Here is a 23271-nt window from a genome sequence, read left to right on the forward strand (position 1 = left end):
CCCCCCAAGCCGCATTTTTATCATCAGGCCGCTTTTTTATCATCGGCTACAAAAAAAGGCTCAGTCGCGTTCATAGGAGCCCAAATTTCGTCGGTTAGGACCAAAATTATCGCCAGCGGACCCAGGCCGAACCCAGCGCGCTGGGGGCGATCGGGGGCGTCGGGGGAAAGAAAAAACGCGCCAAAACTTCTCGCATCGATTTCCCACCCTGTGGGCCCGCCGAGTCAGTGACTGCATCATCGTCCTCATCTCATCGCCTCGGCTACCGCGCGAATCAATACCAAGGCTGCCGCCGATCAGCCTTCCATCGATCACAGGCGGCATAGTGAAGGCGAGCCGCCGTGCGTCCCGCCTCTTCCCGCCATGCGTCCACACTGCTGCCGCCCCCTCACCGCTATAAAATTCGCCCTTCGTCGCCGCTGGCCGCACACTCGCCTCCAGAGCCATCTCTCTCTCACCACCGACCACCTTCTTTCCCTCGGCGCCCTTGTTTGCCCTCTCTCCTCCTTCACAGATGGCCGAGCGCTTCCCCGGCGACGGAGCGGCGGCCAACGGCTTCGGCCGCCGCCATCTTCACGAGTGGGAGGCGCACCTCCTCTACGAGGCCAACTACCCGGCGCCGCCCGACATGCGCGTGCCGGGATCGTGGAGGCTCAGCGCCGGAGGCGTCCCCATGCCCCCGCCGTCCTCCGACGCTAAATGCCGCGATGAGATCGTGCGGATCCGGGCGACGCTGTCGGAGGAAGCACGGCAGCAGCCGAAGTACGCCCCCGACAACCACGCTCTGTGGATGGCGTTCTTCCAGCGCCGCCACGCCGACTAGCTCGCGTCCACGAATGGAGCTCTGCCACCAAGAGGGCGCCACAACTCCGACGCCCGCCGTCAGTGGTGGGCGTCCCTGGGCGCATGCTCCACGCCGCCCTCGAGCACATCGAGGGCGGCAACTCGCCGCCGTTGGAGTACCCGGCGTCGTATTTCTCGTGCCGGAGCGGCAGCTCGTGGCTGCCGAGGCACATGGCGGGGGCGTCCTCCTCTTCCATCGGCTCCCACCCCTTCAGCACAACGACGCCGCTCGCCGTCGTCAACGCCGAGACCCAGGAGACATCGGAGCACCGGCGCAGCCGCGGCCGCAACCTCATCATAAACGAGCGCCGCCGCCAACCTTCACCTCCTCCCCGCGGCCATCTTCGCCTGTCAGGCCGAAGAAGGAGCCGGCGACGCCGCCCGTGGTCGTCAAGCAGGAGCACGTCGACATGGCCGCCGACCTCGAAACCGGCCTGAAATGGGCGTGGGATGACTACGTGCGGGAGGAGATGGAGCGCCAGCGCCGCGCCATGGAGGAGATCGCCGCTCGGCGCCGCGGCCGAGACAAGGGCGGTGTCATCGTCCTCGACGACAGCGACGAGGAGGCGCCGGCGCCGACCAACCCCGTCCGCAGCGGTGACCCGGGACAGGACTGCAGCAAGGACGGAGGCGTGCAGGACGACGGCGACGGCGGTGACTACACCGCCTTCTACAAGCTCCTTGGCATGTACAGAGGCTAGGGGCGGCGGCGGCGGCATAGTTTTTTAAGTTTTTAATTATGTCTTTAAATTTGCACAAATATGAATGAAAATCGCCTGAATTTTGTTCAAAATCGTGTCATTTTCTTTGAAATTGCTGAATTTGTATTTCAAAAAATGGCGTCTGGGGCCAACTTGGGGCGGCGGTTGGGAACCCAAGCGCCCCAGGACGAAAATAGCGCCGGGTAGCCCCAGGAGGAGCTATTTCAGCCTCGGGGGGCGCCGAACGGCTGGAGATGCTCTAATAGCAAGAGGGTTCCAACGGCATCCGCACACCATCTCTTCTTCACCGCTTTTTCTTCCCCAACAGCGAGCACCCTAGCATCAAAGCAAGCTACCACAAAACCATGAGCCTCTGCTTGCTTCCTGCCGTCGGGGGTCGATGTTGAGCTACTGCCATCCATCGCCTCGAGAGGCATGCGGCCCTTGCGTGCTTCCCTGCCCCGCACAGACATCAACCGTCTATTCACGATCGAAGGCTACGCCACATCACAGAATTAGAGGGCCTCCAGGTCGTTCTTCGGAGCAGCAGCCCGTTTAGTGTTGGGCCGGCCAAGAAAGTTTGAGGCGGAGTGGTGAAAAGGCTACGGGCACGCGCAGTGAAACGACGGGGCGATCCACAACGATGAATGAGCTAATCGAACGGTTTAGAGTGCACTAATGTCAAAAACACTCTTATATTCTCTGGATCTATTTTCTGCAATGGTCTGATCATATAAATTTTAGACCGAAGGACAGCGAAAGGAGACAGTCGCTGTTCAATGCATTCCGATCACATACACCTCTTAAGACACATTATGCTTAATCTGTCTTTGGTGGCCAACAATCATTGACTAATCTCTTTTTAGCTTTGCAAGAGAAGACGCGAAAAAGAGCATCGTGAAAGTATATCGTACGAACCGAATCCAAACAACGCGAATGTTCACCTCATCGTGTCGTGCCACCCAACTATTCCCCCTTTCTTTTGCCTGTACAACCCCTACTAGAAGAGAACCGGATTCTCCTCCCTCCAATCAGGCAGTGCGAGAGCTAATGGGATTATGGGAGTACGACGCGAGAACCTCATTCCTCGCCGGCCCGCCGGCCGGCCGACTTCAAGCACTCAGAGTGAGAGTCAGACGATGGCGCAGGCGTTGGGGTTCTCCTCGCTGAAGATGGTGGTGAGCCGGTTGGCGTCGGTGGCCATGCTGTAGATGCCCTCGCGCACCGGCGTCGGGTAGCTGTACCGGTACTCCCCGGAGAAGTACTCGTGCCGCCTCGGCGTCGCCTCCCACCTCGGCAGCGGCGACGGCGTGTACCTCAGGTACCCCGGCGGCCCGCGGCCCTGCTGGCCGTGGTGTCCCGGCGCGCCGCTGCCCGGGTTGCCGTTCGGCGCGTGCTCCGGCTGCTGTTCCTGTTGCTGCTGTTGCTCCTGGTGTTCTTGCTGCTGCTGCTGCTGCGGTGGCGGTGGCTCGGGGCCGAACCGGACGCGGCGCGGCGGCTTCTTCTTGCCTCGCTTCGGCTGCCTCGGCTGCTGATCGGCCGGCGGCGGGCCTTGCTCCGGCGCGGGCGCAGGCTGCTCGGGTTGTGGCTGGGGCACGTGCTGGGGTGGTGGCGCTTGCTGTTGGGGCGATGGCGCTTGGGGCTCTGGGTGCTGCTGCTGCTGCTGCTGCTGCGGTGGCGGGGGGTTTGGCGGGATCATGTGCACGGAGTTGGTGCCGCTGAAGGTGACGGTGCGCGCCACGGGCCGCATGTAGAGCGTCTCTGGGTGTGGGCCGGGAGGGTAGGCCATGGCGTAGTCCATCCTCTGGTCTTCCATCCATCGTTCGCGCCCTGCATATGTCACCGGAGCTCACAAACATCAGTTAGCAGCTTTGTGTGACAAACGTTGGAGTTCTGAGACTACACAGTATATGATCACGTGACATGAGTTAAACAATAATGAATACTACTACTAGGACCGGTATGAGCTATGGTACAGAAACTTACGCAAAGAAATAAACTAGTAGCAGAAGTAGAACTGAATTGTAGCGACGGAAACCTATCTTGAGAAAGACAAGAGGTCTCTAGCACTAGTGCATAACGATAGTCTGCCAAAAAGAACGACGCAGAAGGTCAAAGCTGCCCCCCGCCTGAGAATGCTTCGAAAGTAACCAAGCGTGAGCTCTCAAAGGCCTAGGACTATCTATCATCAATCGTCGGAGAAAAACCAGAAGAAAAGAATACAAGGGGACGCATCGTACCGTTGCATTTCCCAAGCGCTTTGGAGACGATCACGCGCAGGGGATAGCAACCCATCTCCTTCCTTCCCACCCTCCCTATCTCGCACGGTGCTGGCCTTGCTGCTGCTGGCTCGCGTGTGCCCGTCGCGGCGCGGGTCTGAGCGCGGGATACATGCTAGCTCTCCTTCTGTTCGCGGCAACGAAATAGAACCGGCGAACCATTTAAAGAAGAGGCGCCCTTGGATAATTGTTCGGTTGGTGCTACCGTGCTAGCTCTCGGAGGAAAGAAGGAATCCGGCAACAAGGAGCGCCTACCTAAGCGCTTCTTTTCCTCTCGGCGGAAGGCATCCACCGGAGTGGCACGGAACAGGACGCATCTAAAGGGACGGCCCTCGTTTTCGCGGATAATTGTTAGACCCAGAGCCGGCTGGTAGTAGTGGTGGCGGAATATATTCCTCGGGAGATATGCGCTCCAGAGGAGAGGAAATTAGTAGAACGTACGTCTGGGCTTAGATAGATAGATATATGATGATGGGCGCATGGTTTACATTTGTCAACACGTCGCACAAAAGGGACACGATGACTATGAGGTCGTTTCGATGCTTCGGCTGCTATCTTCTGCCTACTTGCGTGTTGATTTGCCTGAATTTACGCAGGTGGGAAGGGATTCCTACTTTCTTAAGACGGATAGCGGCTTTGGTTTGGCTATGCTCAACGCTTCGAGGAATATCGTGCTACGCATCTAAGGTGTCCATGCACTGTAACCAACACGACATCGGTGACATGAGGTCCAAATCTCAAAGGAAAGCTTCACATACAGAATAGCTTGGTCCAAAAACTCAATGACCGAGCATCAGCACCACTACATCCAAAAACTGCAAACGAAGTGCTCTGCAGAAAAATACTCCAGTTGAGACGAGAGCTAAATCGCTAAATGGTTTATTGCTTCTACAGGAGAATAAAAAAATATATCCAATAGGTACAGAAAAGACACACCCCGCAGTCCAATTATCCACAGGCATTAAAATCCTTATGTCATCTATGAATTACACTACATCCTAGTGCCCCACCCTGATTCTAGCTCACCGGCATGACAAGCATTTCAGAGTTCCTCGCCTCTCCATGCTTGCCTTCCTAGAGAAGGCCTAGGCCCGCTGAAAATATCACAAGAAAGCAGAATAAATCAAGCCCCGGTTGGCTGCAACGCCTTTATTGTTCTCCTCTTCCATGTGTCAGTCTCCGGTTCAAAAGTGAGCTCCCAGGTTGGCCAGTAGTGGAGGTCCTGTTTCAGAGTGAGCACGCGTGGTTTTCCGTTCAAATGGACGGTCTTCACCCTGACGAACTCACGATCTTCCAATCCCTGAGAAAAATATTATTCCGGCCATATTAACTCGAATCAAATGACATGTGAACCATGTTCACCATCAATACAAATTATAGACTGAAATATACCAAAAGAAGACTGCTATTGCCAATGCGTACCTTCACCACTTGAATAAAGGACTCCAAATCTGGAGTTGGTTGCCCGTTAACTTCAACTATCCACTGGAGAGCATAAAGGCCATATCTATGTACGGGACTTCCATGGCACCATCTGCATAACAAACTTGCTGCTCAATCCTAAACCCAACAATGTGCTTATAAACTGCATGCCTAACATCTATATAATCATGTGCAAATTATTTATATTATACTATAGGTACCCTGCCTTGCCAATCGCATCGAAAGGAGGACAAAATGGAATCATACCAAGTGTGGGCTTCAACTATGCCTAGCATTTAGAGGTAACACCACCCAGGCAGTATCACAAAATATGCAGATAAGACATCCATTACAGGATGCGATTTCGCAAGATATGCTGATATCGGGAGAAACCAGTGTCTATTTACATTGATGTAGATGAACTTCGGAGCATGCCACAAGAGGAAAAAGGCATCCATTGATCACTATTTTCTCTTCTTATTTTCAGGAAATCCATTACTTGGTTTACATATTTGCCTAACAGAATTACAGTTCCTATGGGTCACATTCTTGTATTCATTGACCCGTCAGGTCTCCGATTCCATGTGAAGTCGTATACAGCCAGAAGCACAACTACTTGAAAACTGTGTTAAGTGAAAAATAGCACTCCCTTGAGCAAATCATTGCTAGTCTATTCAAACTGATCACTTAAAAACCTATAGTGGCTGCTACAGGTTTATAACTGCAACTAAATATTTAAGTCAAAACTCCTAAATGTGTTAGCACACCAAAACAACTGAAAAATAGCACTTCCTTGAGCAAATTATTGCTAGTGACTCAAATCTCTTTGACTCGCAGGTTCAAAAACACAGGAATGGGAAAAATATAGGATTGGAATGTCATGCTCATCTCAATCCTACAGGATTTTGGTTTGTTTCATTGCATCGTAGGAAAAACAAAGGATTGTTTCAAAGAGGTTTGAGTGGATGCTTGAAATCCTACGGGAAGTACAAAGAAATCCTTAGGATGAATCAAACAACCAACATAGGAAAAATTCCTATGGATTCTAATCCTCCAAAATTCCTATGAGAAATGTAGTACATAGGAATCCTTATGAAAAACAACCAACGTAGGAAAAAATTGCAAGGATTCTACCTATGAGAGGGCCCTGAAAATTCTTTGCATCAAAGGAGCCATTGTAATGTCATGACCGTTTGAATCCTAGAGGATTTTGGTTTGTTTGATAGCATCACAGGAAAAACACAAAGGATTCTTACCAAGAGGTTTGAGTGGATGCTAAAATTCCTATGAATTCGAAATATAGTACTCCCTCCGATCCATATTAACTGGCGCTGCTGTAGTACAATTTTATACTAAACTTGTACTAGAGCAGCGTCAATTAATATGGATCAGAGGGAGTGCATAGGAATCCTTAGGAAAAAAATCCTATAAAGTTCAATCTTATGAATCAAACGACCAACATAGAAAAAATTCTAAGGATTCTACCTATGAGAATCCTTTGAATCAAAGAGGCCCAAGAACCTATAGTGGCTGCTACAGGCTTATAACTCCAAAAAAATACTGAAGTCAAAACTCCTACGGGCCCGCTTGGGAGCATGGAATAAATTTACACCGGCAAATCTTTACGCCTGTAATATACATGTCACAAGTGATGTGCCGGCGGAACACAGCCGTATTTCCATTCCCCTTCCGGCCACTGTTTGGAAAGATTGCGTACAGGTGTAATTCCAGTCCCTTCCATGCCTGGCTGGACTGAAATATCAACAGGCAACAACGACTAACCTTGCACGGCTGAAACCCTAGGTCAATGCCATGGATGGCGGAGAAGCACACAAGGGGGGTGGGCGAGGGAACTCGGGATCGGGGCGCCTCTCTCTCTCTCACTCCCGGTTCTCACCAACGGAAAGAAAATGCGGCCTCCCATGCTCTGTAATGTTTTTCGGGTGTAATGGACCCAAACCGGGGGAGAAAAAATACTGAAACAGCAAACCAAGCGCGTTTCTGGGCTCCCTAAAATATTCCGGTTTTGAGTCCCACTCTGGCGAACCAAGGGTGGCCTCTAAATGTGTTAGTACACCAAAACAACCGAAAAATAGCACTCCCTTGAGCAAATTATTGCTACTCACTCGAATCTGATCACTTCAAAGTTTAAACCTATAGTGGCTGCTACAGGCTTATTATAACTTTTAACTAAATACTGCAGTCAAAACTCATCAGAGTTGGTTCTAATATTTGCGCATAAATATTTGTAAAGAAAAAAACATGTTCCTCACCTAGCAACATAAACTCCATGACCTTCCTCGGGCAAAAAGCCAAGTGCACGCACTGCTGAATGAGGATCCTGAATTATGGATCCACACCAATTCACCATCCTTGTTGAACCATTACCATCTCTTACATCGGTTCCAACAATAAGGTCAATTTCTTTTCCCTGCATGAAACAGTTGTAATAATGATATATATAGATATAGATATTTTAGACTCATATTGTAACTGTACAAAAAAAGGGTTAGTAGATCTTCCTCACCTGACGAAATATTGTCATGTTAAGCAGGCCATCTGAATCGATAGATTGGTCCAACTTTTGGCAAGCATTCTCAATGTCAAGAAAGCATGTTATTGGTTCCTTGTTGATAGCTAGAATCATGTCTCCTTGTTCCAGAAGCTTTTCCGCTTTTGATCCAGCCAAACAACCTTTGACCCGCAAGACTTGTCTGCGCACAGGGTCCTTCTTAGCGAGAGCCTACAAAGATAATCAAATAGAACAATAAATGACTCATTGATATACGCACACAATATTCAGGCCCAGAAGCAACATAAAAACAATATAATCACGTTTGCCAGGTCAGGAAAACATTTTTTGGCGAAATTAAGTGAAACATTAAGCTAATTACCTGCACCCAGTTATCGCTCAATCCATAACTTCTTGCTTTCGAAAGCAAAGTTGGATAAAGTTCCACCTCCAGAAGTCTGACAAGTGGCATCGGCCTTCGAATTCCATTGATAAGACGAAATGGTCCAGGAGTACCCGAGATTATCTTCTCAAGGACTTGACTTATTGCATATATTGGTATACCTCTAACGAATTGATGGTCCTCTGAACTGCTACAACCATATTTGAGCTGGAGAGAAAAATTAGGTCGTTAATTACACCATCAAGTACATGAGAGGTAACAACTAGGGATAGTACCATTACATGATCATTTACAAGCATTAGGACTACAGGTTATGATTCATGATGTCAGGCAAAAGGCCAAGTAAATTGGCTGCTTTACTTAATAGAACATTTAGATTCTTAAATGCAAGTTAGGATCTTTACATACTGAATATGTATTTTTATTTCATTGCCCATTTACTTGATGTTGGAGATATCAAGCGGCTAACCTTGGGCGTAAGCTGCCGTTTTGTGCTTTTCTTTTTTCTTTTGATCTTTTCATGAAATGCTCCTGAGAACATGGGAGCGTCGTTACTTACAAAAACAGACCAAGGTTAACAACACCCAACGCAAACTAACCTGGGTGGAAAAGCTTGCCCATAACGCTTGAACTCTTCCTTGCTCATCCGTCAATATACCCGAAAATGAGCTGCCGAAATCTATAATCAAACAGTTTTCAGTATAATTACAAACAATATGAGACATGAGATCGACAAAGGTTAGTTGAAATGTGCATAGGAAGTACCAGTATCAAGCTCAATGACCTCCATATTTATTGCACGATATCGTGGGCAGTCAGCTGAGCCAATATTAACAGCTGTGCAAGGATTGGTTATGGTTGATTTCCTTGATGTAGCTTGTAAGCTTCTACTTAGCCCAACTAGGTAGACAGAATCTCCTCGGCGCAAGGCAGGCTCTACATATACATCCAAAATGGCAAAAAACAAACCGGTACAAAAAGGTTGTTAAGTCACTGACCATATTACTTGATACTTGTGCAATCTAGTCTCTTTCTTTGACCAAACAATATACTTTTAGGAAATAAATAGAAGGGACACTAAAATGGAACAAACCAGGAAGAAGCTTAGCAGCCCGAATAACAGATGCTCCAGCTCCCAGTGCAGAAGGATCATAGGCAACCAGTGCAAAATTATGAACAGGATGCAGAAAAACAACCTGAAACCCAAAATTTGGAAGCTACTATTTAATCGAAATTCAATATGACATGGATTTAGTCAACAAAATGGGTACTGAGCTCATACCTCTGCAGGTATTTCAATGGGATATGCAGCAAAAGAGAGCATTATATCAGAGATAGATACAGCAACTGTATTCCTATCGACGGCAACCAGACCTAGACAGTCAGAATGATATATTATCACACCGGTTCCAAAGAAATGTTGAGAATGCACTCCATCAAGCATGCATATTGGTGGCACATGCACCTATAAAATAGTAGAGGTTAAGGTGAGTCAGGTTTTGAATAAGAACAAATCACAAAACTGCTGAAACCAACAACTGCTGGTTACGATATAATGTAAAACACATGGCAATAGTTCATTCACCAGTCCAAGAGTAAAGAGCAAAACAGTAGATATGCAAGTAAATGAGAGAACAAAAATTACTAAAAAATAATCAATGAGGAAACGAAAACAGGACAGGAGTCACAGGACTATAGGTCATACTCCCTCCGTTCCAAATTACTCGTCGCTGAAATGGATGTATCTAGAACTAAAATACATCTAGATACATCCATACGTGCGACAAGTAATTCTGAACGGAGGGAGTACAAGATACAGATTTGTCATACAGGTATAGGCGTCATTGGTTCACTATCATCAATATATTAAGATCATTTGTAGAATTTCTAAGAAAAATGATGCCACTTGTTCTGAATATTGACACAGTTGTATCAGAGAGAGAGAGGGAGAGAGAGAGAGAGAGAGAGTAGGGGTGGTACAGAGGATAAAGCCATAAGTAACCTTCAAAAACGATAATAAACAACTGAATATACCTCAGTTTCTCTCAAAAATTATCGTCATCAAATATTCAAGTAAACTAAAACAACGAAATAAGCAATAACCTTGATAGCTCCTCAAATTTTAGATTTGAGTATAGCACTCACCTCAAACATTACAAGAGCTGGCTCAATTACTTGTTCTGCCAATGAAGCATTACTTGATATTGTCCGAGCAAGGTCGGAGCCTTCCACACTGGAAGGATGCCTCAATGCGCCATCTTTTATGTCATCTAAATCTCCAAAAGATGATATAGTTCCCTCAGCAGCTATCTCCTCATCCACCCGGCGCCTTTTTTTCTCAAGGATGGAATCTTCGCCAGAGTGGGATCCATCTATGGCAATCTCCTCATCTGTTTGCATTTTTACGCATCCATCTGCCGTATTTTCAGACTCGTGCTGGCATTTGAGATCCATAGGACTTGATTCAGTCAACGGTGAAACAGAATTTGAGTTTGCATCCATATGGCCAGCACGATGGGAAACTACAAAGGGAGATTCGAGTGGTATAGCCAATTTTGCATTCCAAAGACCAGTTGCGTCATTTCGAGTGTATAACTGAGGAGGCGCATACCAACCATGTTGATCAATTGTCACCAGTACAGACTGAACACATAAATAAGGTGCGGGCTTAGTTGTATTTAAAAAATCAACATTTACTATGGAAGGTTTGTCATGATAAAGCTGCCAAGGCCTAAGTAATATTTGTCTACCTTGTTCCGATAACGGTCAGTGTACTTTACATATTCAAGAGGCACTCGTGCTCCCCTAGACAGCTTTGAAATAACTGCAATAAGGTCATCTAAATTTTCAATATCCTCTCCCGCAAACTTTTTGATAATTGAATGGCGTGGAACCGATGCCCGAGAGAGCATGTACCTACATTGCATGGTGTTGAATAAGTCGCTGAAAATGATGATTGCTTTGAACTAAGAAACACATGGTGAAAACCACTCAAACTTGAAGTAAAGTGACTCTGGAGACTTGAACATGGGACAATTGGACAAGTATAATCTTCAAGTAAAATGACTCTGGAGACAAGAGAAGCAAATAAACATACGTTGCAGCTTACACTCTTTAGGAACATTGTGATATTCAGATTTAGTTGGCAAAATGGCACCCGGTTGGAATTCAAATACAAGGCAATTCTACTAGTCTATTCCAAAGTGATGTGCCCAATGACTAAGAATGATAAAGGACTGGCTAGACTAGAATCACCAATATACGTCGATAGTTCTTTCAGGAAATGTAACATCAAGTCATCAACAATTATGGTTAGTTGTCTTACCCTGCTTCAGCAACATATACAAGACCACATTTGAACCGGAAGTTTCTAGCCTGAAACGCGATATGAACAACATTAGTACCAGTGTGAAACTTAAACATATACTGCGACAGCATACGTTCATGTAGTTTAATACAGGTTTGAATAGGATGAATACATGATGTTATCATCAGTCCAATTTCGTTTACCGAACACATGTGGTCACAGTGGTGAGATTAACATTTCTAGCAGAAAAGTTCAACATGTGTCCATTCGACATTTGACTTACTCCCTCCATCTGGTGAAGAGTGTACATTTGGTGTAAATTTTGTCCACAAAAGAGTGTACTTCTATCTTCCCAATGCACTTTAAAGTAGAAAAAAGTGGCTCTCTCTTATCACGCAGTAATCAAGACCAATAACATTCTACACATGTTCTCCTTAATTTCTACATGCACTTAGCTCATTGGGGATTGGCTAATTAAAGAGGAGAGAGATGGTGGCTTGCACCTTTCCAATGAATTTTTTACTCCACTCCATAATTTGTCCTAAAATTTCTATATGTACACTTTTCACCGGACGGAGGGAGTAAGGGATTAATTGTGGTTTACAAATGTAATAGGGCAGAAAGCTCAACACTTCAGAAACCAAAATGCAGCCGGTCAATAAATTAGACAGATCAGGCCTGGCCTGAGCTCATGCTACTCGAGCACGGCTCGTGGAAGCTCAATTCAGGCCTGGCCTGAGCTCAGGCTATTATCAAGAACAGCTCGTATATACTCTGCCACCACCACCACCACACACACCCCCCCCCCAAAAAAAAACAACTTCAATGATAACACTAGTCCTCGCTTGTTCTAATAGTCCAAAGCCTATGTGTTAACGTTAATTTGACCCAGCACAAGAGCCTAACAGCCCATAGATGCCCATCCCAACAGCAGACAGAACTCCAATCTCGCAACCCTAGCTAAACTCCAAATGTCATATTCATCCACCGCGACAGAAATCCTACCGCCGCCGCCCAACTCATCCAGCCACTGCCTCCTCCCACTACTTCGAACGCCTTCCACCATCCACCATGGAATACGTCTCCAAGCGTCGGCAGGTGCCTTGAATTCACTGCTACATCCACAGCCAACCTCCTCTTCCGGCAATATTCTGGGAATGTGAGCTTTTTCACATGGTTTTGGATCTGTTGCCAATAATAGCGTGTTGAGCATTTGAGAACACAACTTTCCTGTTTGGTTATTCATTAGGTCATACATGCAGTTTGTTTCTGAATCTCAGTTTTGTTGCTGGCCTTTTTATCAAGCAGGGCATTATATTACCAAGCTTGGTCGAGCCGGTCCCAAGCCTAGTTGAGTAAGGATGCAAGTTCAAAGACTAACTCAGACTTGCTCAAGCTCAACTCAAACTTGAATGCTGTATATAGCTTGAGCTGAACCAACCTTGGCTCACTCAAGGTCGGCTTGTTGACAGCCCTAGAATAGATTTCACGTACTCTCTTAAATTTTTATTTGCATTCAACTATTCTTTGAAGCAGCATACCACAAAAGTAAATGTGTACTCGTTCCTTGAAAGAGTAAGGAGAGCATCAACTTGGAAAGAAACGAGGGAAACTTACCTGCTGGTATGAAAGTGGATGGATGACAGCACCACTGACTTCCAAGAAATGATTTGGAGTTATAGAGTGCAAATCTTCAACCTGAAGAGTTACAGTGGCATAAATATGGCTTGCTAATTTTATTATAAAAAAGATAGTTGCAACAGCTATAGGTGTGAAAGGAAGTAAACATTAATATATGCAAGTTCTTCTCTGCTGAAAAGATTAAATAAGATGCGTCAAAATTATAAATTACCTCTAACTTTACTGTCAAAGGCACTCCACCTCTTTCAATCTGCAAATTTACCTCCTTGCCAACGCTGTCATCAAGTAAAGTCTCCATTGCGAGAAACTGGGTTACAACCTGCAATTAGTTCAGTAAAAATGCTTGGTGAGAATATGCTTGAGTCAGAAACCTATGAGGTATGAAACTGCAATTAGTTTAGTAAAGTAACATGATTGGAGAAAAAATGAGTCAAAAAAGGAAAGGATAAGATGTAGTAGTACAACCAACAATGCCACATGATATCAGGACAGGGAAAATGGAAAGGAGAAATGTGATTTCCTTGAGGTTGGCTACTATAAAGAAACTGGGAAACTTGCTTAAAACGTTCTGGATCAAGATACACTATCGAACTTCTCCTAGAATTTGCAGATCTGTTACATTATTAGACCATACTCCTTGACGACGACAACAACGACAACAACAACAAAGCCTTTAGTCCCAAACAAGTTGGCGTAGGCTAGAGCTGAAACCCATAAGATTTCGAAACCAACGCATGGTTCTGGAACGTCGGTAGCTACCTTCCACACACCCCTGTCCATGGCTAGTTCTTTGGTGATATTCCAGTCCTTTAGATCTCTCTTAACGGACTCCTCCCAAGTTTGGTCTACCCGACCTCTCTTATGAATATACCTTTTGAGACAAATCTATGTATATCATTGGTAAGCTCTCAATCTAAACATTTGAAACAGTATTTATAGACAAGGTTTTCAAAGTTTGACTGAAGACACCCAAAACGACATGTATTTGTGATATGAAGGGAGTAACAAACAGCAAGATTGTAACATACATGAAATGACATAGCAGTTAATTACTGGCATAGTATAGATAACTGACGATTGTTAGATTACTGTTCACGGACAATGTTATATCCTTTTGAACCGACGGTTCACAGCCTAGAGTTGTTTGTGTTTTGGTACTATTGGAAAAAAGAAAATGTCATCACAAATTCATCATGTCACATAGTATCTTCAGTTCTCAGTATTAGGTGAATAGGAATAGAGAACAGTGGATACCAATGTTCTGCTAATTTGCTACTGCTGTCTCTGAAGTTATCAGGCTATAGAGTACGCTAACAAATATAGCAAGCCACTTTAAAGCGATGATTACCTCCCCATTGATGTGAACTAGCACATCACCAGGTTCCAAATGTTTATGTGCAGGTCCTTCTGGCACCTGCAAGGACAGAGCTCTCCAGTTTCAGCAAGACATAGAAAGGCATAATACAAGAAGCAGCAAGCCAAGTAACAATGTAGAATGCATGTTTAGAAGTTAGAACTAATAAATGCAAATTACCACAGAGTCAACAACCAGCATTCCAGTTTCGCCTGCTGGAGAAACAAGGCGTACCATCTGTACAAATAAAAATGACAAGTTCCGGTACTTAATCACAGGACTTGAGAGTTAACATTCAAAAATATATTCCAATGGAAAGAAAAATGTAGATGTTTACCAATATAAACAAGTAGAAGTAGAACAACTAATATTCACATCTGGCATAACTAGTAGCAGGTATACATAAACTTATGTTCATAAAATACAAACAAATTGAACTTGATTCCAGCAATAAATTTGATCGGGGGCAGGCGGATATTTTCTAGACAATTAGCAAACCATGAACAGTGTAAATACCTGCTCTGTTTCATTCCTCAGTCCAAGACGTCGAGTTTCTTCGAATCCTTTGTGTTGAAAGGTCATCTTTAAGGACAAAAAACAGAATAGGGATAATGTGAGATCTAGACTCTAGGGGAGAGTAAAGCAACAGTGATCGATGATAAAAAATACAGCTAATAAAAAGATTTTGCTAATTGTCATGGTTTAAAGCAGTACTTTTAATAGTGAGGCAGTGAGCCATAATACCAACACTGCTACACAGTGGCTTATGCAGTGCTCCGTAATTTGTACAGTTGTGGAATCACCGAACATTATACACTACCATCCAGTGTAGCAGCACTTCAGTCCAGATGCATTACAGGATTTCATACAGTCCATGTGTTGCATATCATAGAAACCTAAAGAGCATGTTTGGTTTGAAGCTAGCTACACAATGCCGTAAGTGTGGTGCCCCACGCTTTTGTGGTGAGCAAATCATCCACCACCAGTGTAGAAGTTCTGCACATAAAGAAAGTGCCTATGACAGGTGGGGCGTGAGGCTAAAAAATTGTGGCTTATGAGCACACCACAAGTGTGGCAGCAAATCAAATAATAGGCCAAAATGGTGAGACCAGTCTAAGTGAGTTTTTCCAGACCAACATGCCCTTATAATTTGAATCCATAACCCAGAACACTTAATAGCAGCATTGGTCATAATACAGCATAAGCTCTTTTTTCTATTTCAGCATTTGTTGTTCAACTTCCTATTCATAACCAAGCATGTCGTACCCACTATATTTCCATTATCCTCTATACAAGACTCCAGTGCTGTGCTTCTGCAACACACTATGTGAACTTCAGTTCTAGGTGTTGAACAACAATGGTAAACAGTTAACATAGCAAATTTAGATACTGAGTACAAATATAACAGGTAAGATGCACCAGTGCTGCATAAACTTGCATTCATTGCATTCTCAGCTATAGAAATATTTGTAGAGAAGTAAGGGTTGAAAAAATATAGGTCACTAAGAAAGAATTACTTAATTTCCATGTGCTATGCGCACATGATTCAGAGCTACTTGACACTGCAGTACGGCACTAGCATACGTGCGAATGTTGTGGGCCCATTTTAAACTCATGTTATCCAGTATATACTATAACTATAAGCAGATAGACCAGAAGACTATTCTTTACACTGTTCAAGTTCTTCAAGGTTACATACATACAGATTTAACAAGACTACAAAGTTCACTGTTCACCATAATTCATAAGCAGCTCTCCACCTAGACAACATCTAAAAATTAAAAAATGGTATCATCGAACAGCATGCACACCTGCAGTGTACCACGAGGAATATAAACAGATTCTGACTTGATACCAAATGCATCCCAACAATCACGTATCAAATTCAGTGCCCTAACCACCTGGAAATAGTTTACACAAACAATGTTAAAAAAATAAGAGTGCCACGAACAATCAATCTTAAATAGCATGATGTTCATAATTATATGTAACTAGACAATGCCAAACTCGCATTTTTTATTTTTTTTGCTTTGTGTTCTTCTTTTGGAGAAATGCATAGGTCACATGAGACCGTACAGCAAGACATTATTAAGGAGACTGGTGCACTCTTATACGTTTAGCTGAAATGAAATTTTCTGTAAAGCCAACTAAATTTAGTATGTGTTAGTTCAATTACATATGGATAATTTATGAATGCCTAACACTGGTTTAACTAGCAGTTTCATTTCCTTATGATCAATACGTTATCCCACAATTCCGGTACATCTCAAATAGTATGAGGAGGTAGTAATGTACTAATGATACTTACACGTTCTAATGGAAGGAAAAAAGCAGAAGCACTGGAAGATTTGCTTCCAGCATTCAGCGCAACAGCTCTTCCTTGGCAATCAACAACTGGGGAACCACTAGAGCCACCTTTAGTTCCAGATGCGGCCTAAAGAAAAAACAATCACGTTAACTTATGAACATCAGCAACAAGACAATTAACAAGTTATATGGCACAATGCAATAAAAGATCATTTCATATGTACGAATCCAGCAATTCGGTCAAACTATATACACATGTCATATTTAGTAGCTAAAGAGAAGCACCTGCATATAGAATGTGTTGAAATCATTGTACCCGTCCCTGTCAAAGAATTAAAGGTTAGAATATATACGATACATGGTGTAACAATCTTATATACTGTCTACAAGCTTGGGGCGGCTAGGAGCATAAAGAAAATATCATAAGCCCATATCATAAACTTGTCATGCAAAAAAGTAAGGCGTACTTCTTGTAGTGAGGCGCTTCTCTATCAAGTCGAGCAAGTGTTCCCGCCAAAATTGAAACCTAAATCCAGTGGAGATGAATCAGAAAATTTTACAGTATGCAACACAATTAAACAACTTTCCACAGCTAATCAGTTATTATTTGCACATTTATTTATTTATTCAAACCGGGCATGACCCCTTTCCATTGCAAATGAACGGAAATACAAAGTTCCGAGAACACGACAGGGGGGAAAGGGAAAGAGGTGCAGCGAGTTCGAGCACTGCCAGAAAACCCACTGTGTTCGCCCGACACCGAAACGAACGCCATGGGGCGAAAACCTGACAGCACCATAGTTCAACAAACACACCAAACACTACAGTCTATTACAGCCAAAAGCCATCACATAGTTATTATTTGCACATGTATCCAGCTAATCAGTTATTATTTTCACATGTATCCTTGTTAAGGATGAACCTCCATATCTAGGGGAATCCACATCAACTCCAGCATGCCGTACAAGAAAGATGTTGCAATCTCAGTTGCAAACTTAATAGGAGTTTGTTTCAATGCTGACGTAAACAATTTGTTCCAAATTCCTTTTCTAGCTATCATCTATCATGTCAAATGTTGTCACTAGCGCTGTTTAGTACATGTCTACTGTTTATGTATTAACTAGTTGAATAAGTGCATACCAGGTCAAGGAATATTAACCATTACAACTACTACTAAGTTTATGGTCTTAATATGGAAAGGTTGGAGCTCAATAGCTCCTAATTAAGCAGCCCATTCATCTAACTGAAAGGACAGACCCAGTGCATAGAAGCTCCCACACAAGGTGGGGTCTGGGGAGGGATTATAGGAACCTAGTCTTACCCCTGCAAAGTGCAATGCAGAGAGGCTGATTCGAACCCAGGACCTCTTGGCACAAGTGGGGAGGACTTCACCACTGCGCCAGGCCTGCCCTCTCCCATTCATCTAACTGAAACCTAAATATTTCTGCTGAGTTAGACAGGTAGAAAGATCATGTGTGTATCATTATTTTTCTAACATGCAAAACCCTCACAAGCATTTCATCACATTTGCTCTGTGGAATATGATGGCTAATAGCAGTAAGGAGATCGAGATTCAGGTAGTGTCACCCCTAATTTTTTGAGAAGAGCGCAAAACAAATGCTTAGAACTCCGTACAGTTAAGACATCATTATCTTGCTGAAATGGCATAATGTGACATTTTACTAGTGTGGTTTCAAGGAACTGTGCATATGATTTATTTATTTATTTAAGTGAAAATGCTTTGTTTTACAGGATGGCCAAAGAAGAAATATGCCTCCTTTGGTTTATAGGATAGGAATATCATAGGAATAGGAAAATCATAGGAATGAAATGACATGCATCTCAATTCCTATAGGGAAAAAATATCATGTGAAGCATAGGATAGGAATTTTTCCATTGAGTCTAGGCTGATGTTTTTTTTTCCCTTTAAAATGTGAAGGATTGGTTCCTATCCTACATAGGAATAGGAATCCATTCCTACAAACCAAAGAGATCCATAGGAATTTTCCTTTAAACATCCTATCCTATGAAATTCCTACAAGATTCCTATAAACCAAAGGAGGCCTAAAAGGTTTGGTAGAAGCAACTAAACATGCTTCCAACACTGAATTCCTTGTGCAGCAACCAGGGAGCGAATGAACTAGCATATAAGGAAACCTTTTCGCCGCTGTCATTGCCGACAACTCGGATTTCTAGCCCAACAGATGCTGCTTCAGGGTCTAGAGGGATCTCCTCATACTTGAGGAACTTTATGGCACCTGGATCATAGCGAAAAAAACCAAAATCATGTACCTGTTTTGAGAAGAAGGGGAAAGTTGGATTAACAATACGCCATTGGCACAGGGTTAAACAAGATAAAACAGAACAGAACCGGAATGGAATGGAACAAACACTAACAGGGTCTCTGTACAGGGGGTACACAGGGATCTCCTCCCGGTTCACGAACATCGCCTCCGAGACCACAGGACCTACGAGCACACAGCAACACACGAATGAATATATTGCACGAGGAGGAGGAGGAGGCATCGGATCGGCGGATGGGTGGAGGGAGGGAGGCGCGCACCGGGCTTGACGACGTGGCGGTTGGTGAGGATGATGCCGCGGGCCTTGTCGACGACGAAGCCGGTGGCGTAGCTGGCGCCGGCGACCTCGGTGTCGAAGGCGCGCGGCGCGGTGGTGCGGAGGACGGCGACGGCGGGCACGACGCGGGAGAGCGCGCGGCGCCAGTCCTCGGCCGTGACGCTCGACTCGATCTCCATCGCCAGCTCCCCGCCGACCTCCTCCTTCACGGGGCTCTCCATCGCGGCGGCGATCTGGCTCCCCGGCGCGCCTCCCCTGCCGCTGCCGCTAGGGTTTAGAGCTCCTCACGGCCAGAGAGAGAGAGGAGCTCCAGTTCGGAAGTAGAGAGGGAGGATTTTTTTTATCAACGACAATCGCTCACGCGGGCGATGTGATGAGGAGGGATGGGAATGAGATCACCGGGGGCAGTGGAGCTGGTAAACGAGGATTTGGACTGCTCGCACGAGATTTTAGAGGGGGAGACAGACCACCCTGCCCTGAGTCACGCTCCCCTGGCCGTGGGCGTTGACGAAAACTGATAGAGTTTCTTTTTCCTCGCCTTTTTTGAGTGGGATATTCTTTTTCCTCGCTGAGTCACTGGATCTGGATTAGGCCTTGTTGGCCTGCGATAAGTTCTTCTTTACTATAGAACACTGGGGATCCTATTTAATTAGCGCCTAGGTCAGGGAATAGCGAGGTATCGCGCACCCTCTGTGCTAAGCACAGTTGGGCCAACCCAACTAGCTCCCTTTTTCGGTTCCAGACTTGGGTTTTTGTGTTTTTTCTTTTTGGTTTTTCCTTGCTTTTTTCATTTTCCAGACTTAGATTTATCTTTTTCTTTTACTTTATTTTATCATTATTTTGTTTCAAAATTAGGAATACTTTTAAATTAGCGATTTTTTAATTCAAAATTTTTGAATTTCACAAACATTTTCAAAAGTTTAGAATATTTTTATTAAATTTTGAATACTTTTAAATTCTTGCACATTTTTTCAATTTCGGAGACAAAATTTAGAATTCGTGAACATTTTTCTAATGGGCAAACATTTTTTAACTTTTGCAACATTTCCTAATAGATGAATATTTTTGGAAATTTGGAAATAATTTCTGAAATTTGCTAACATTTTTTGGGTTCATGAAAATATTTTGAATCCATGATTATGTGCTTTCAACCGTACCGCTTTGAACTGAACGAACATTTAGTACCACATAGATGAAGCACAATTATACTCCCCACAAGAGTACACACGTGCCTCCCTAGTGAACTAACTTGTTTTTTCGCGGGGATGAAGCACACTTTGTGTTGTGCGTGGAGTACACATATGCTCGACATGGAAGCACATGAAGAAACGAAAACACCAAAAAACCCAAGAAAACCTACAAAACCAAAAGGTGAAAGAAAAACTTCAAAATCGACAAAAAATGGAAAAAAAAGAGGAAAAGAATAGTTCCAACACGGTTTTTTGTGTAATAAAACAGTTCCAACACGTGAAACATGAAACGATGGAGGGCTCCCCATGCTAGAAAAGAAGTGCCCTCGGTTGGGGCACTCATTAACTTCTTTTACAACTGCACCCTTTATTAAATGTTAATGGTCATGGGGATACAGATAACATCGGGCAAAACAGAAAGCCACACATGGCGCCTGGTTGAGAGAGAGGAAGCAGACTTGGCAAGGGAGTGCGCCTCTCCATTGTGTTATCGTCGCTCGTGGATGAACTTGATGTCCCGGAAAGAACGCCGAAGATGGTCGATCTCTCGCATGATAGCAACATAGGAGCATGGAACTATGGAATCAATGTTGGTTACCACTTCACGCAATCTCATGCGATGCACTCTGAATCAACATACAGATCTGTGGCTAAAGAAGATAGAGCCTCTTAGCACGCCTGAGCTTCTAGGCTTGTTGGGTCCATGAGTCCTTCAAAAACGACGGCAAGAACTCCTAGATATAGACCGCCCTGGTCCCTACAAACCACTGTAGCCTCATCCCTGGTGCCATTCCTGGAAAGGTTGTCGTCAACGTTCATTTTCACCTCGTGAGCTACAAGCCACAACCATGTATTAGGGCTCCTTGCAGAACCAGACACATGTAGGTCCTCATTCCTCACATGCAGGTTTGCCATTACATGCAAGTCCCTAGCGGCAGTTGTGTGATGAGTTGGAACCAACTCAAGCTCTCGGAAAAAATTCTCAATAAAACAGTGGGTGCTCATTGGACTTTTGGTACTAATCTGAATAGCACGTCGTCGAGCCCACCATATTTCTCACATTGTGATGAGGACTCATGTAATATCGCACGGTGGGAGTGTGTCAACTTGCCATAGAACCCAGATCTTCGCATCCTCTGTTTTGTTTGAAATCACCACATCCGTTAACTCCTCGTCCGCTAAGGCCCACATGCATCTAGCCATGCAGCAATCAAATAGGGAATGACGCCATGTATCATGGCCGCATGACAAATTGAGCATTCAGGGGTGTCTGTCATGTTCTTGTCCTTGCAAATCTCATTGGTGGGAAGAGAAGTTTTTTCAAGTCGTCAAGCGAATACTCTAATCTTTGTTGGAACTGGAGACTTCCACAGCTTCGCCCAAGAGCGTCGATCAACCGCTGAATTAGACTGACCCGAATTGTGCTCAAGCCAATCTGTGCATTGCTATTTAGTACTCCCTCCATCCCAAAATAAGTGACTCAACTTTGTACTACCTTAGTACAAAGTTGAGTCACTTATTTTGGGACGGAGGAAGTAGATGATAGTAAGCGGTATGCTGACTTGACGGTAAAAACACCCTTCTTCTCGTAGTGCCAAGACCAAAAATTGTTGGAAATATGCCTTAGAGGCAATAATATTGTATTATTATATTTTCATTATTCCTAATTAAGAGTTTATATTTCATGTTATAACTGCTATGATCTTGGAATATGCAATTAAGTGGAAAACTCATATGCACGTGTGGAATGATAAACGGTAAACAATAGGTTCCTGGTCTCACCTCTAAGACCGGCTCCAGTGTTGTTGGTGATCATGTTTTCCAGATCTTTGGATATCATTAAGTGTAACGATAGTCCTAAAACAACATTGAGTGCATGACGTCATATTGAATCGACCCAATACTTGTGTGTTATACTATGTGATCATATCGTCTGAAATCATCTGTTATAACACGGAGTGTTGGCATGTGTTTTAGTTCCTCGGACCATGAGAGTGTACCGGTCACTTCCTATCGGACGGTGGGCTTTGGGGTTGCTCAAACATCATCTGTAACAAGGTGATCATAACGATAACTTTCAGGCTCACCGGAAAGTTTGATAAGTGACCGGACAGCTCGAGAGTGGGATTTGCTCCTCCGACAATAGAGAGATATTCTTAGGGCCCTCACAGTGTGACAACATCCATCATCGTCTGGCCAAACGCAGGTGACTATGTCATGGCGATGCCAGAATACGTCAACGAGAAAGAAGAACAAAACCGGTAACGGGAGCAACGGTATAGTGAGCATGGTGATGACTCTAGAGGATGCTGATGCACACCGGGTTTTGTGAAGTGTCGCAAAGCAAAGGGAACATCACATGATAACCAAAGGTTCACTCTAATATCATTCGTGTAATCATAGGGACCGATATGGATGTCCATGGTTCCGCTATCGATCATTGAACGAAGGGGTTTCGTTCATGTCTATGATCTACCGAACCTATGGGGTCATGAGCTTAAGGTAATCACGATTTGTTGAGTGTTAGTAGGACAGGAGTGAAGGCACTATATTTGTGTAATTGTTTCATTAATATCCAAAATAGTTTCGAGAGGTTCCGAAAGCGTTCCGGGGTCACCGGAAGGGTTTCGGTGAATATCGAGTAATACCAGGTATTACTGATTAATTATTTATAGGTGGAAAATATCAATGGGCCTTAAAAGGCCAAGAGGTGGAAGGAAATATGGGCCACT

At 44.5% G+C, this 23271-nt stretch overlaps 2 protein-coding genes across 3 annotated transcripts; both read right to left on the reverse strand.

The window, feature by feature from the left end:
* Nucleotides 1–2369: 2369 nt before the first annotated feature.
* LOC119325854 (ataxin-2 homolog) lies at nt 2370–4049 on the reverse strand. The gene is made up of 2 exons (XM_037599574.1): nt 3785–4049; nt 2370–3374 (listed from the first exon to the last, which is right to left on the reverse strand). The coding sequence occupies exons 1-2, from the start codon at nt 3837–3839 to the stop codon at nt 2677–2679; spliced, it is 753 nt and encodes a 250-aa protein (XP_037455471.1). The 5' UTR covers nt 3840–4049; the 3' UTR covers nt 2370–2676.
* Nucleotides 4050–4655: 606 nt separating this feature from the next.
* LOC119324281 (protease Do-like 7) lies at nt 4656–19808 on the reverse strand. Of its 2 annotated transcripts, XM_037598047.1 has the most exons (25): nt 19333–19808; nt 19167–19237; nt 18927–19061; nt 17237–17295; nt 17055–17091; nt 16771–16896; nt 16274–16363; nt 14979–15044; nt 14643–14699; nt 14457–14522; nt 13320–13427; nt 13085–13165; nt 11486–11535; nt 10911–11076; nt 10306–10803; nt 9443–9625; nt 9254–9356; nt 8926–9096; nt 8760–8839; nt 8630–8674; nt 8140–8367; nt 7773–7988; nt 7519–7676; nt 5246–5357; nt 4656–5123 (listed from the first exon to the last, which is right to left on the reverse strand). In XM_037598047.1, the coding sequence occupies exons 1-25, from the start codon at nt 19568–19570 to the stop codon at nt 4947–4949; spliced, it is 3321 nt and encodes a 1106-aa protein (XP_037453944.1). In that variant the 5' UTR covers nt 19571–19808; the 3' UTR covers nt 4656–4946. The 2 variants fall into 2 exon arrangements, with proteins under 2 accessions (XP_037453944.1, XP_037453945.1); XM_037598048.1 differs by lacking the exon at nt 8630–8674 and having other exon boundaries at nt 19333–19807.
* Between the last annotated feature and the right edge of the window lie 3463 nt (nt 19809–23271).

The sequence above is a fragment of the Triticum dicoccoides genome, chromosome 6B (genome assembly GCF_002162155.2).
Source record: "Triticum dicoccoides isolate Atlit2015 ecotype Zavitan chromosome 6B, WEW_v2.0, whole genome shotgun sequence".
NCBI lineage: Eukaryota > Viridiplantae > Streptophyta > Magnoliopsida > Poales > Poaceae > Triticum > Triticum dicoccoides.

What these genes read in the sequence shown, in the direction of transcription:
- LOC119325854 (XM_037599574.1), bottom strand. Translation starts at nt 3,839, where the DNA reads ATGGGTTGCTATCCCCTGCGCGTGATCGTCTCCAAAGCGCTTGGGAAA. An exon ending in AGCGCTTGGGAAATGCAACG is followed by an intron (nt 3,375 to 3,784) that starts GTACGATGCGTC and finishes TGACATATGCAG; the next exon opens with GGCGCGAACGATGGATGGAA.
- LOC119324281 (XM_037598047.1), bottom strand. Translation starts at nt 19,570, where the DNA reads ATGGAGAGCCCCGTGAAGGAGGAGGTCGGCGGGGAGCTGGCGATGGAG. An exon ending in TGAGCGATAACTGGGTGCAG is followed by an intron (nt 7,989 to 8,139) that starts GTAATTAGCTTA and finishes TTATCTTTGTAG; the next exon opens with GCTCTCGCTAAGAAGGACCC. An exon ending in CATGGAGTTTATGTTGCTAG is followed by an intron (nt 5,358 to 7,518) that starts GTGAGGAACATG and finishes TTTGTTATGCAG; the next exon opens with ATGGTGCCATGGAAGTCCCG.